The sequence below is a fragment of the Strongylocentrotus purpuratus genome, unplaced genomic scaffold, assembly GCF_000002235.5.
Source record: "Strongylocentrotus purpuratus isolate Spur 01 unplaced genomic scaffold, Spur_5.0 spur5_scaffold_17, whole genome shotgun sequence".
Classification (NCBI taxonomy): domain Eukaryota; kingdom Metazoa; phylum Echinodermata; class Echinoidea; order Camarodonta; family Strongylocentrotidae; genus Strongylocentrotus; species Strongylocentrotus purpuratus.
The window spans coordinates 2,887,189-2,901,003 of record NW_022145602.1 but is presented as its reverse complement, the minus strand read 5'-3'; the positions used below and the strand labels follow the sequence as shown (position 1 = coordinate 2,901,003).

Here is a 13,815-nt window from a genome sequence, read left to right as displayed (position 1 = left end):
ATTCAGAAAGTAAGAACTTTTAAATAGAAATCCTACCTAACAGCAAACTATTTTAGACTAAAGGAAGAGCAGAAAAACAGAGAAGCAGACTGGTGAAAGTTTAGAAGGAAATCGGACCAAAAGTTAGAAAGCTATGAATTTTTGAAAGTTTTTTTGTGTGATTTGTTAGTTATGCATTGGGATTTGTTGTTTGTTATGCACTTGTAATGACCGTCAATCGGGGAGGTTCATATGAATACACAACTTCCAACTGTGGAGACACAGCAAACCGTGGAGCTCCACAGTTGCAGAATCATTAAAACGAGATTTAAATCAGCTTTGGGACATCTCAGTAGTACCCCATCAACGTTCGGCTGCGATTTAACTCCATCCCCGGTTTCCCACTTTGGAGTCATAGCTTGCAGCCTGAATATGTGTATTATTTTCCGATCTCAAGAATAATATCAAGTGAAGAGCGCCAGCATGAGGATACACACTGCACAGTCTGTATCTTATTAGATGCAGCGCATGCGCAGTGCTGGTGCAGTGCACCTTGCGACGTGCCTGTTAACGTATATGGACATGTCATGGCGGGATTAGTACAGCCACAACTGGCAAAAGTAAGTAGAACTAGTCTAGATCTAGAAAGTTTACTTTCATTTTTAATCCAGTCTAGGCCCATTAATATTCTATCAACTTTTTAAAGAATTCCTTAGGCCTATAGATCTAGTTCTATTCATGATATTGGGTACAAAAAACTCATACATAGTCTAGATCTAATCTAGATCTAGTAGATCTAAGTAAGATGTAGATCTAGGCCTAACGTTAGGCCTAGACCTAGACTAGTACTACTAGTCTAGGCTACTAGTAGTAGTAGATCTAGGTCTAGTATAAGTTCTTCTTAGGCCTAACTTTAGAGTTAAACTAAAGGAATATCTAGTAACGTTAGATTCGAAGGTCTATTTCACATCAGCCAGATTTAGCCTAAATGTGTGCATGGGAAATGTGGAGCCATAGGTCTAGGCCTATCTGTATATAACTCACATGGGCCAGATGTGTATAAATGTGTGCATGGGAAATGTGGAGCCATAATAATCTGGGTCAGATGTGTATAAATGTGTGCACGGGAAATGTGGAGCCATAACTAGATATAGATCTACATGGGCAATATGTGTTTAAATGTGTGCATGGGAAATGTGGAGCCATATATATATATATATTACACATGGGCCAGATGTGTATAAATGTGTGCATGGGAAATGTGGAGCCATATATATATATATATATATTACACATGGGCCAGATGTGTATAAATGTGTGCATGGGAAATGTGGAGCCATATATATATATATATATATATATATATATATAATGGGCCAGACGTGTATAAATGTGTGCATGGGAAATGTGGAGCCATATATATATATATATATATATTACATATGACCCAGATATGTATAAATGTGTGCATGGAAAATGTGGAGCCATGTTTAACTGAACTATTTAAGGTGGATTGAAGACTTATAAATGTGTGCATGGGAACTGTGGAGCCATTATACATGGGCCAGATTTGTATAACTGTGTGCATGGGAAATGTGGAGCCATATATATATATATATATATAATGGGCCAGACGTGTATAAATGTGTGCATGGGAAATGTGGAGCCATATCTATATATATATTACACATGACCCAGATATGTATAAATGTGTGCATGGAAAATGTGGAACCATGTTTATCTGAACTATTTAAGGTGGATTGAAGATGTATAAATGTGTGCATGGGAAATGTGGAGCCATATATATATATATATTACACATGGGCCAGATGTGTATAAATGTGTGCATGGGAAATGTGGAGCCATATATATATTACACATGGGCCAGATGTATAAATGTATGCATGGGAAATGTGGAGCCACATATATATATTACACATGGGCCAGATGTGTATAAATGTGTGCATGGGAAATGTGGAGCCATATATATATTACACATGGGCCAGATGTGTATAAATGTGTGCATGGGAAATGTGGAGCCATATATATATATATTACACATGGGCCAGATGTGTATAAATGTGTGCATGGGAAATGTGGAGCCATATATATATATATATATATATATATATTATACATGGGCCAGATTTGTATAAATGTGTGCATTGGAAATGTGGAGCCATATCTATATATATTATACATGGGCCAGATGTGTATAGATGTGTGCATGGAAAATGTGGAGCCATATATATATATTACAAATGGGCCAGATGTGTATAAATGTGTGCATGGGAAATGTGGAGACATATATATATTACACATGGGCCAGATGTGTATAAATGTGTGCATGGGAAATGTGGAGCCATATATATATTACACATGGGCCAGATGTGTATAAATGTGTGCATGGAAAATGTGGAGCCATATATATATATTACAAATGGGCCAGATGTGTATAAATGTGTGCATGGGAAATGTGGAGACATATATATATTACACATGGGCCAGATGTGTATAAATGTGTGCATGGGAAATGTGGAGCCATATATATATTACACATGGGCCAGATGTGTATAAATGTGTGCATGGAAAATGTGGAGCCATATATATATATTACAAATGGGCCAGATGTGTATAAATGTGTGCATGGGAAATGTGGAGCCATATCTATATATATATATTACACATGACCCAGATATGTATAAATGTATGCATGGGAAATGTGGAGCCATATATATATATATATATATATTACACATGGGCCAGATGTCTATACATTTGTGCATGGGAAAATGTGGAGCCATTTATATATTACATATATGCCAGATGTGTATAAATGGGTGCATGGGAAATGTGGAGCCATGTTTATCTCAACTATTTAAGGTGGATTGAAGATGTATAAATGTGTGCATGGGAAATGTGGAGCCATATCTATATATATTACACATCAGCCAGATATGTATAAATGTGTGCATGGGAAATGTGGAGCCACATTTATTATTGCATATGGGCTAGATACATGTATGTATAAATGTGTGCATAGGAAATGTGGAGCAATCTATATCTATTGCAAATGAGTCAAATATGATAAGATGTGTGCATGGGAAATGTGGAGCCATGTATTTACATGACCCCCTTGATGTACATCATAATGGATGTGTTTCATAATACCTCATGATTTTAACAAATAATATAATAAAATTGAGCATGGATATGAGTAGCAATATTTTGGCAAATTCCAGTATGATAAGGGGGAGGATGTGGGGGGGGGGGTGTAATATTTAGATATTTTCTTCCAGCTTGCTCACAGCTGTGTTTCTGCATAATATTACTAATATTTACTTGACCTATTTCAGAATCGGATTCTCAGAAGTCAAACCAGACAGACAGTTCCAGATATTTTTAGTGAAGTTGATCCTGAAGGATTTACAGTGAAACAGCTGCCTGACAAAGGTGAGTGAGGTTACATACATGTACATGTAGATTGTATTAATAGTGAAAATTCACTGTAGCATAGATATCTAACATTAATATGCTCAATAAAATATTGATTCAGAGCTAGACTATGCAAGGAACGCCTGGTATGGTTCTTTGATCACACCTCATCGCCTATTGTCTGAAAATCACCAGCTCTTTTCAGAGTAACTTTGATACCCTTCGCAGTTAAACAGGTCAACTTCTTTAGTAAAATCTATACCCTTTCTGTATATTTCATTAATTTCATGCAGTAGAATATTTGATATGCTTTCCCTCATATTTTTCTGTTTTTATAATCTTAATTCAACACTTAATTGCGTGAAGCAGTCTTCAATGGCAAAGTGTTGAAAATAGAATCAATTACCACTACTGCATTTTCGTCTACAAAATACTCAATAATCTAGCCCCTTATTTAGAATCTTTTGGTCATAATCGTCCAGTTTACTTTATTACTTGTCATTCTACCTTAAATCCCTTATTTATCCTGAAACCAAAGACTGAATTTAAAAAACGTTCTTTTTCTTTCACTGCTCCAAGCATCTATAACAATCTACCGACTCATATTCGCACGGCAACTTCACTCCAAATGTTAAAAAACCAAATTAAGTCACTCCCTCTATCACTTTAATGCATGCACTGGTACCTAATGTTATATCATGACTTTTACCATAAGTTAGTTTTGTTTGTTTGTCTGTTTGCAGTTGTGTAGTCTATTTTTACGGCATGTGTATATTTTAAAATATTTTTTTGGTCATTTTTCTTTGTATCAATAATATCTTAAATGTTTAATATTTAAGGCCTTCTGTTCATTTTGATCTAGTTTTTATTTTTTTAAAGCTTTTTTTAAAATGTTTTCTACAATGTATTCTATTTTTTTGTAAATATTTGTATGTACAGGGCTCTTTTGTAAAGCAGGAGGTATTAAACTTGATTTGGTTAAGGGTTTAAAGGTTAGACCTTGAAATGAATTTTAATGCCTCCTCATGGGGTTGAATGTCAAAAAGTTTTTAGAAAATCTAGAGAAAACGTCATGTTCATCATGACATGCATGACATTGTAATTTAATATCTGCAGCATACTAATATTAAATACAATGTGTTGCTTACAAGTCTGCTTGATGGCAATGTGACCAAAAAGACACACAAATGTTATTTAAAACTCAACCAATTTTGAAAATAAGTGCCTTCTTACAAGTACGAGTCCGAGTTACTTATCACACCTGAGCATTATCTTAAATGACAGACAAATATACTTGTAACATCATATTCACAATGTTCAAACTCGCATGATTGCTCTCATGAAGATTATGTATTTCTTCAATCACAGGTAGAGCAGTCTTTACCACCAAAACGTTTGAAGAGGGAGAATTCCTTTTGTGGTACAGAGGAGATCTGGTAACCAGAGATGTGGGGGAACAAAGAGATGCAGACTGTGAAACTTGCTTCAGATACTTTTTCACATGGAAAGGGACGAAATGGTGGTAAGTCTACATACTATGACGACTTGATTTATTGAAAAGTATATTTTGTAATGATAGGTGTTGAAAACAAACCTAAGGGTATATGCTTATGACGTAGTCGTAAACATGTGGGTTGACAGGGCAACATATTTTCTACCAGTGGTTTTTGTTTTTCCCCTAGAGAAAGATCGAAAGCTAGTCATATCTGTCAAATTCTATTCCGTGCTTTTGAATAAACCCGTGGACTGACCACATACAGTACACATACATTTTTCTGCAGAAAGTATCAATACGGCAAGGACAGCATAGAACAAATATGCAACTTATATTCTTCTCTATCTATTCAAACCTGTTTTAGCTATCATACAAAAAAAAACACAATCTTACCAATGACAATTATTCAACCTTGTCAGTCCAACAGATCATATTCCATTTTGGAGAGCATAAAATGAGAATATAAAACAATATTTGGTACAAATATTGGATATAAAAGAAAGGTGCATTACACTGAAAAGTCCATGTTTTTTTTTGTACACTCCACATTTCATCTTACAGATGAAACAGATTCGGAAATTTCTATGCAACTTGCACCACCTCCCTCTCCCTCCAGTGAAGTTTTAAATGATGAAACAGATTCGGAAATTTCTACGCAGCTTGCACCACCTCCCTCTCCCTCCAGTGAAGTTTTAAATGATGCTGGTTCATCAGTTCCCTGCAATATGTCATCGGAAGACTCTTTTTCTACTCCCCCTTTCTTCTACACCTCATCTTCACTTCAGTCTGATATTACTTCATCTGTTCATTCATTACTTCCCCTAACACCTCCCCGCACCCCCCAATCAACCCCTCACACAACCCCTCCCTCAACCCCTCTCCTAACCCCTCTCCCAACCCCTCTCCCAACCCCTCCCTCAACCCCTCTCCTAACCCCTCGCTCATCAACTCCTCATTCAACTTCTTCATCTGCTTTGTCTCCTCCTCTCCCTTCCCATCCTCCTAATTCATTTCTTTCAATGTCTGTTGTCCAGCGTCATCCTCGCATTGTAGCTGGATTTCTCATTTCGCTACTCCTGCTTGTTGTCTTTATACATCTTCTGCTTTTAATTTCTGTTATCCTTCTTTGTTAAATGTTCATCATTCATTTTGTAATTTCCCAAATTTCCTCTTCTTTATAATCTGGGAAGATGATCTGAGATGGGCCAACATATGTCAAATGGTAAGATTTATTGAAAAATCATTTGAAAACTTGAGAACAAAAATCATACAGTTGGTAAACATAATCTTCATTGAGGATGTAGTTTTCAATGCACAATTCAAACCCTGCATTGGATTTCCTGCTTTCTTTGCTCATTCTAAAATAATATAACACTGCATACATGTTTGGTCCGTTTGATATGAATTCAGGTTTGTGCTAGTAGCCACTTTTTATATTGTATTCTATATTTGCTTTTTGGAGCTACGTTCCACTTTTAAAGATTAGATAGATTATTTTCTTCTTTCCCCCCTCATTCTACACGTCTGTTCTTGTTTATCATAATGCTTTTTTTCCTTTTTCCCATGCTATTTTTCAATCTTTCCTCATCTCTCCCTCCCTTCTTCTCCTTGGACTCATCTTTCTTCTCCGCATGTTCCTTCTCCCCTGCCGAAGCCTTCTTCCATCTCTCCCACCCGGTGTAAACATCTTGTGGATAGATATGTCCGAAATTGTACATTTTCCCTTTAGTCTGTTGCCTCTCCTTGCCCTTTCCCCAATTTGGTCGCTTCTCTCTCTTTTTTGTTATTTTTGTTATACCATGTAATGTCTTTGGCTCTCGTATTTCAGAGGGTCTTGAGAGGATATATTTTGTTCGCAATGCTGTTGCCCGTGGCTTGTAGGGCGTGTCGTTATTCGACCTTTGTGTTTGTTTTTTTTTGTTTTTTGTTATTTGTATTTATATTGAAAAAATCTTCCACGGTTAGTTCGTCGTCTTTTTTCGCCTCGGTACTCTTGTCTGATGCACGGTGACATTTTGTAGCATTACAATTTTAAGGCAAATCTTGTTTTATGAAAAGTAAACATATATGCATGTTTAATGTTCATGATATTGGTTATGATTTCCAATGCCTACATGTAATGTTACCTATTTGTTTCCTATGTTACTTGTATTTCAAATTTCCTCCTAAAATTAACCATGCGTTAACAAAAATCATGACTGTAACGATTCTTCTTTGAGTGATACCCTACTTGAAAAGTAACAGCTAATCAAATAATATCTGACAACAGAGAAAACCTAAAGTGAAATCACAAATTGTAACCCACATATACTTGTATGTTTCAGTGATTCATTGTAATTTTAAACATTGATGAATCTAATGTTTTCATTTTTTTTCAATTTCATTTCCAGTAGGGATGCATCAGTCGAACCAACTAAACAACAACTGGGACGACTCGTCAACCATGGTTGGAGGGGTGAAGTCAACAGCAGAATGAAGATTAGAGAGAACCCTCACAATGAACCAGAACTGGTTCTCTTCTCATTGAAGAAAATCAAAGAAGGTGAAGAAGTGTTATATGATTATGGGGTGGGAGATAATTTTGTATTCCCAAGTCCTACTCAATTACACAGTGGAGTCCAAGATGAAAAACCTGAAATTCTGCAAAATTCTGCAAACCTCCCACCAGACCCAGAAAAAGTTTGTTCACCATTCTCCGAGCCTGCCACACAAGAACTAGTGGAACCAGATGGAAACTTTTCACAGTCCAATGTTCGAGCTGATGATGATGAAACATCTGAAGATCGATGCAGAAACCCCCCTAATAACGAAACAAATTGGGAACCATCCCCTAAGCCTGCCACACAAGCTTTAATGGAATCAGATGGTAAGATTTCACAGTTCAGTGTTTCAGCTGATAATGATGACACATGTGATGATCCATGCCGGAACCCCTCTAATAACCAAGAACATTGGGAACCATCCCCTGAGCCTGCCACACAAGCGTTAATGGAATCAGATGGAAAGCTCTCCCAGTTTGATGTTCCAGTTGATAATGATGACACATGTGATGATCCATGCATAAACCCCCCTAATAACCAAGTGCATTGGGAATCATTTACTGAGCTTGCCACACAACCTTTAATAGAACCAGATGGAAACCTTCCACTCTCCAATGTTCTAACTGATGATGCTGAAACATCTGATGATCTATGCAGAAACCCCCCTAATAACGAAACAAATTGGGAACCATCCCCTGAGCCTGCCACACAAGCTTTAATGGAATCAGATGGAAAGATTTCACAGTTTAATGTTTCAGCTGATAATGATGACACATGTGATGATCCATGCATAAACCCCCCTAATAACCAAGTGCATTGGGAACCATTTACTGAGCTTGCCACACAACCTTTAATGGAACCAGATAGAAACCTTTCACTGTCCAATTTTCTTGCTGATAATGATGACACATTTGATGATCTATGCAGAAACCCCCCTAATAACCGAGAGCACTGGGAACCATTCCCTGAGCCTGCCACACAAGCATTGATGGTACCAGATGGAACCCTTTCACAAAATATTTTTTCAAGTGATAATGAGGACACATTATCTGACCATAATGATGATAGTGATGATGATCCAGACTATGTCTGTGATTCTCAAGGAGATTCTGACTCTTCAGGGAAGACTTCATTAAATAATTCTCAAGCATCATTGCCTAAGGCTAAATGTACATCAATAAATGGCATCACTCGATCACTGAAATCTCTGTCATCAGATCAGTCATTGGAGGCATCATCAAGATATGGAGGCATTGATGTTGACCATGAGGGGATAACTGTGATGAAGACCAACAATCAAGGAGGGCGAAAATATGACAAGGTAGCTTATTGCATGATGTGTGAGAAGCCGCACAAAAAACTTCCTGATCACCTGCGGTCACAACATTCCAATGAAATAAAGGTGGCTCAATGCATGGCAGCAACGAATCGAAAAGAAAAGGATAAGCTATTGACATTGATAAGAAATAAAGGAAATCACATGCACAACTACAGGGTCTTCGAAAAGGGTCATGGAGAGCTTGTGGTCGTATATAGACCTTCTTGTGAAGCAAAGCCCCGTGATTATCAGCCTTGCAAAGATTGTTTGGGATGGTTTGCGAAAGCCGAATTGTGGAAACACCGCTGCATTTTGAAGCAAGAAGAGCCGGCTAAGGAGCAAAAGAAAAAACGAAGAAGACTATTAGCACAAGGTCGACTCTTGCTTCCACCAGTGCCCTGCACATCAAGAGATTCTATAACACACAAAGTACTGAGTGGTCTCAGCGATGATGAAATCAAGGCCTGCATTCTAAATGATCAGTTGATTCTAGAATTGGCCAAGGTGTACTCTAAGAAATTGGGCCATGACGAAGAACAGCACAACCACATCAGATGCAAGTTACGAGAACTAGGAAGACTTGTACTTCAGTTTAGACGTTGCAGCTGCAATGGCAAGGCAAGTCTGACTTCCCTGATATCACCAAATGGTTTTATGACTGTCTTGAGTGCTGTCAAGAAAGTGGCAGGCTTTGATGAGGAGAACCACTTGTTCAATACACCAAGTCTAGCACTTAAGCTGGGACATACCTTAAGAAAGGCTGCCTTTGTGCTCTTGAGTAAGGCTTTGATGGACAGAGATGGGGATGACATGCAGAAACTTGTAGAAAAGTTCATCAAGCTGCTGGACACTTGTTGGGGATCTGAAATCTCTACTCATGCTCTACGAACTTTGTACCAGAGGAAACGAAACCAGCCCAAACTCCTACCCCTAACGAGTGATGTTGTGGCTTTGTCAAGACACCTAGAGGTACAGGCTGAACTTTGTGTAGACAAACTGTCATCTGGGACCGCAATCGAAAACCATAGCACATGGAGAGAACTCAACAAGACCATGCTGGCTCATCTCATTGTGTTTAATAGGAGGAGACAAGGGGAAATCAGCAAGATGACTCTTGATGACTACAATAAAATCAAGAAAGGTGAATCTCATATGGTGGAAGGACAACTAGAGATGCTGAAAGACTGGGAAAAAAATCTTGTAAAGTTTCTCTGGAGAGTTGAGGTAGTAGGAAAACGTGGCAGGACAGTGCCGATCCTTGTGACAGACTCCATGAAATCATGTGTAGACACCCTTGTATCCCACAGGGAGGAAGCAGGTGTAAACCCAAGCAACAAATACCTGTTCGCTGTAGCCAATAGTGACACTACATCTCATGTTCGAGGGTCAGATGCTCTCCGTGAGCTGTCAGAAGCATGTGGAGCACAAAATCCTTCAACACTTCGATCCACAAAATTACGGAAGCATGTAGCTACCATGTCACAACTAATGAGCTTGAGGGACCATGAGATGGACGCCTTAGCAAACTTCATGGGCCACGATATTAGGATACATAGGGAGTATTATAGACTGCCAGATGCTGCTATGCAGGTGGCCAAAATATCAAAGATCCTGTTCGCCATGGAGGGAAAAGCTGGGAACCCGGTCCAGCTGATTGGCACTGCAAAAAGTCTGGATGAGCTTCAAATCAAGTTAGATGAAGGTAAATTTGTGATAAGGGTAGAATTATACAGTGGGGATCTCAATCCAAACCCTAATGAGATGAGAAACATCATGGCGAGGGATGAGTGGGATGAATAACAAACCATGTAGCATGTACTAATTTTAAGAATCAAGTATTTCTGATTTCCACTCAACTTGACAATTATCAAATACAAAATATGTAAATTGATAAACATGCTGCAACATTATTGAATTAATGAAAAGTGTTGTTTTCAAATGAACCATGCAGTTAAATATTCCTCACTATATTGTTCACTTGTTTGTTTCAATTTATTTAGATTAGGGGTAATTAAGGCACTGATTTGTTTGACTCGATCCACACATGTGGCATATACCTGGTGCCAATTCTACCATGTTGTATTTAGAAATAATTGATTATATTCTTTTGTTTTAAATTACAAGTATGTTTTCTTTGCAGTTGACCCAGATTTTCTTTTTGGTGAATATATTTGATTATTATTTTATGTACAGAGATCGACACTGGAGAACAGGGACCTGAATCATGTGATGACAATTGTGACAGCGATGTTGATTCTGGTGATCATGATGTCGAACGTCAGCTACCTGGATGCTCCCAAAAAGGTATGACTTTAAGTCCAATGAGAGCATCTAAAAAAATTCTTTTTGCAAACCTAAATGTTAATTTTGCCTATTGTACCGCACTCTCAATCGTCCTCAAAAGCCAAAGTGAAACCAAACTTTTTCCTGTTGAAATCACCACGTACCAATATTTGTGCATTTTGAATTGTTAAAAATTATAGCACAATTATAATTGTAATGCAGCCTCACAAAAAGGCTGTTGCCAATGACGGAGAAAATCTATTAGTGAATTTAATTGGTCTCTATATCTAAACTTCTCTAAACTAAAAAAAAATTGTGTACATACAATAATATAGACTCAGAAAGTATTATGTGATCGTGGCCCTTTTGTTCTAGACTGGGAGTCAGGGGTTGTCAAGGTAATACAAAATGTACTTTTTTTCATGCACACAGCAATCACTACAATATACTAGGAAATGGATGAAAATGGAGGCAGCCAGGAGCCCCTCCCAAATAAACCCAAAACTGAGCTAGATTAGCAAAATAAATGACCAATAGAAACCGGGTAGAATATGTGAAACATAACCCCATCTGTCATGACACTGTCAGATAATTTAAAGACTTGTTTGTGCCCGACTCCCCTAAACGGTAGATGCCCATAATTTCACGAAATATGAGCTTTACAAAATTATATGATGGCTTTCTTCCCGCAAAAAAAAAATCGTTTAAGTGTATTCCTCCCAGGATCACACTCTATTCTGCATCACTGCAAAAGAGGATTTAAATATTCTTCCTCTCCTTCCATCCTCATAACAGTAATGCACTCTTCAAGTTCATGGGTCAGAGACTCAGAGAAACAGTATGTGATACTGCATTTATTATTCTGCATAGTATAATTGCAACATTTTTTTGTTATTGTCTCTCATTAGGTACCAAAAGGCAAAGAAAACGCAACATGTACTGGAAGAGGTTGATGAACAGCCAATAAGGAAGAAACGAAAGACAGCATGGAGCGATGCGGAAAAGTCGGCTGTCCAGAGACGTTTAGGAGCCTTTATGACTGTTCATTCTAAGCTACCTGGCAAGAGAGCGATAGACGAATGCTTGAAAGCTGAAGCTGTGCTGAAACACAGAACGTGGGTCAACATCAAAGACTACGTAAGAAACTCGAAGGTTACCAAAAGCAGAAAAACACAGCCTTGGTAAAAACATTCCCTTTAATATCAAATCACCATTTTTATATTGAATACACACATGCTTTTGTTTTGAGTCACCAAACTGCTGAAAATGCTCATAAATTACAAGGCATGTTCTTGTTATTACAGTCTAAAATGTGTATTCTTTTATATTTGGTTTCTCCATGTATTCATAAAATGTTTACCCACTCTACTGGCAAAGGATTTGTTATTTTGAGGTTTTATTATCATTTTTGTAGGCATCCGGCAATTTGTAATTGTGTTAGGGTCTTAGTGGACCTATGCTTGGCCACTCCCAGATATCAATGACAGGGAGCATATCGTTTAGGCAACATGTACTGATTACAATGAGAATTTTGCAGCATGAGTTGGAAATATCCTATTTGAACAAGAAAAAAACCCATAGATTTTTTAACGAAATAAATCAGTGGAAGTTGTAATCAAACAGTCAAGTATTTGTATTTACATACCATAATGGCAGCATAAGAAGGCAGTAGGGGAATTGACTAGTGTAATGCTTGTACATTTGTGACACAATTAAAACTTAAACAACATTTATTATGAGAACACGTTCAGTATAGTGTATTAATATCATCATCAAGGGAGAGTGCCCTTATTATGTGTAAAGGGTGCCCCTTTTCATTTTGGACAGAACTTGTGTTGTTTCTGATATTATTATGGGGTTGTACTAAACACTCGGGTCGCGGCGCGCTGAAAAACACTCGGGTCACGGCTCGTTTGGCCATCTTTTTTTAAGTGTCTTCAAATCGGCTTTTTAATATAAGGGGGAAATCTTATTTCAAATTAGCGACTGTTTTTACACTCGGGTCGCGGCTCGCTGGGCCATTTTTTCAATGATGTCTTCAAAGGGGATGCGTGGGGAAATTTACTTTAAAAACGAAGTTGTAAGTTGTGATTGTTTTTTGTTCAATGATAGACAAATAAGAAGATTATAATTAAGGCTGACATCGGGAAAGACAAATATACTAGGTGGGTAAAGTGGATTTTAGATAAAGTGTAATAGTACATAGGTATATGATCTATTAATATGATAGAAACAAGGAAGAATGGATACAGTGAGAAGATGAATTGTGGGAAATTAAGAACTACCAAGAGAGGAATACAAAAACAAAGAATGAAAGAATGAAATGAATATTTCCATCATTCCTTGTAATATCCTATCAAGTTTTATTCCTCGCTTTATTTTCATATTTGTCAGTCTTTAAAAAATATTCTTTCTAAATTTTATTCTACCCCTTTATTTCTCATCTTTTTTCTATCATGTAAATCTTTATTTCCTCCACTCTTTTCTTTATATCTTTATCACTGTTAAATCTGGCCAATGAATTCTTTCAATTCCCTTTTTATTAAATATTTGTTTTCTTTCATTCTTTGTTTATGTAATCCTCTCTTGTTAGTTCTTAATTTCCCACAATTCATCTTCTCACTCTATCCATTATTCCTTGTTTCTATCAAATATACAGTTCATTTCCCTTGTAGTATTACACTTTCTCTAAAATCCACTTTAATCACCTAGTATTTTGTCTTTCCCAATGCCAGCCTTAATTCTAATCTTCTTATTTGTCTATC

General features: G+C 37.3%; 1 protein-coding gene across 1 annotated transcript; it reads left to right on the top strand.

The window, feature by feature from the left end:
* The first annotated feature begins 204 nt into the window (after positions 1-204).
* On the top strand, positions 205-12,017 carry LOC105439557. Its single transcript, XM_030988105.1, has 6 exons — positions 205-599; positions 3,336-3,432; positions 4,783-4,936; positions 7,303-10,469; positions 10,961-11,071; positions 11,959-12,017. Exons 1-6 carry the CDS (start codon positions 567-569, stop codon positions 12,015-12,017), a joined length of 3,621 nt encoding a protein of 1,206 aa, XP_030843965.1. The 5' UTR covers positions 205-566.
* The last annotated feature ends 1,798 nt before the right edge of the window (positions 12,018-13,815 follow it).

Bases quoted from the DNA above. Each gene is read 5' to 3' on its own strand.
- LOC105439557 (XM_030988105.1), top strand. From the start codon at position 567: ATGGCGGGATTAGTACAGCCACAACTGGCAAAA. The intron at 600-3,335 runs GTAAGTAGAACT...GACCTATTTCAG, and splicing joins TACAGCCACAACTGGCAAAA to AATCGGATTCTCAGAAGTCA. The intron at 3,433-4,782 runs GTGAGTGAGGTT...CTTCAATCACAG, and splicing joins GAAACAGCTGCCTGACAAAG to GTAGAGCAGTCTTTACCACC.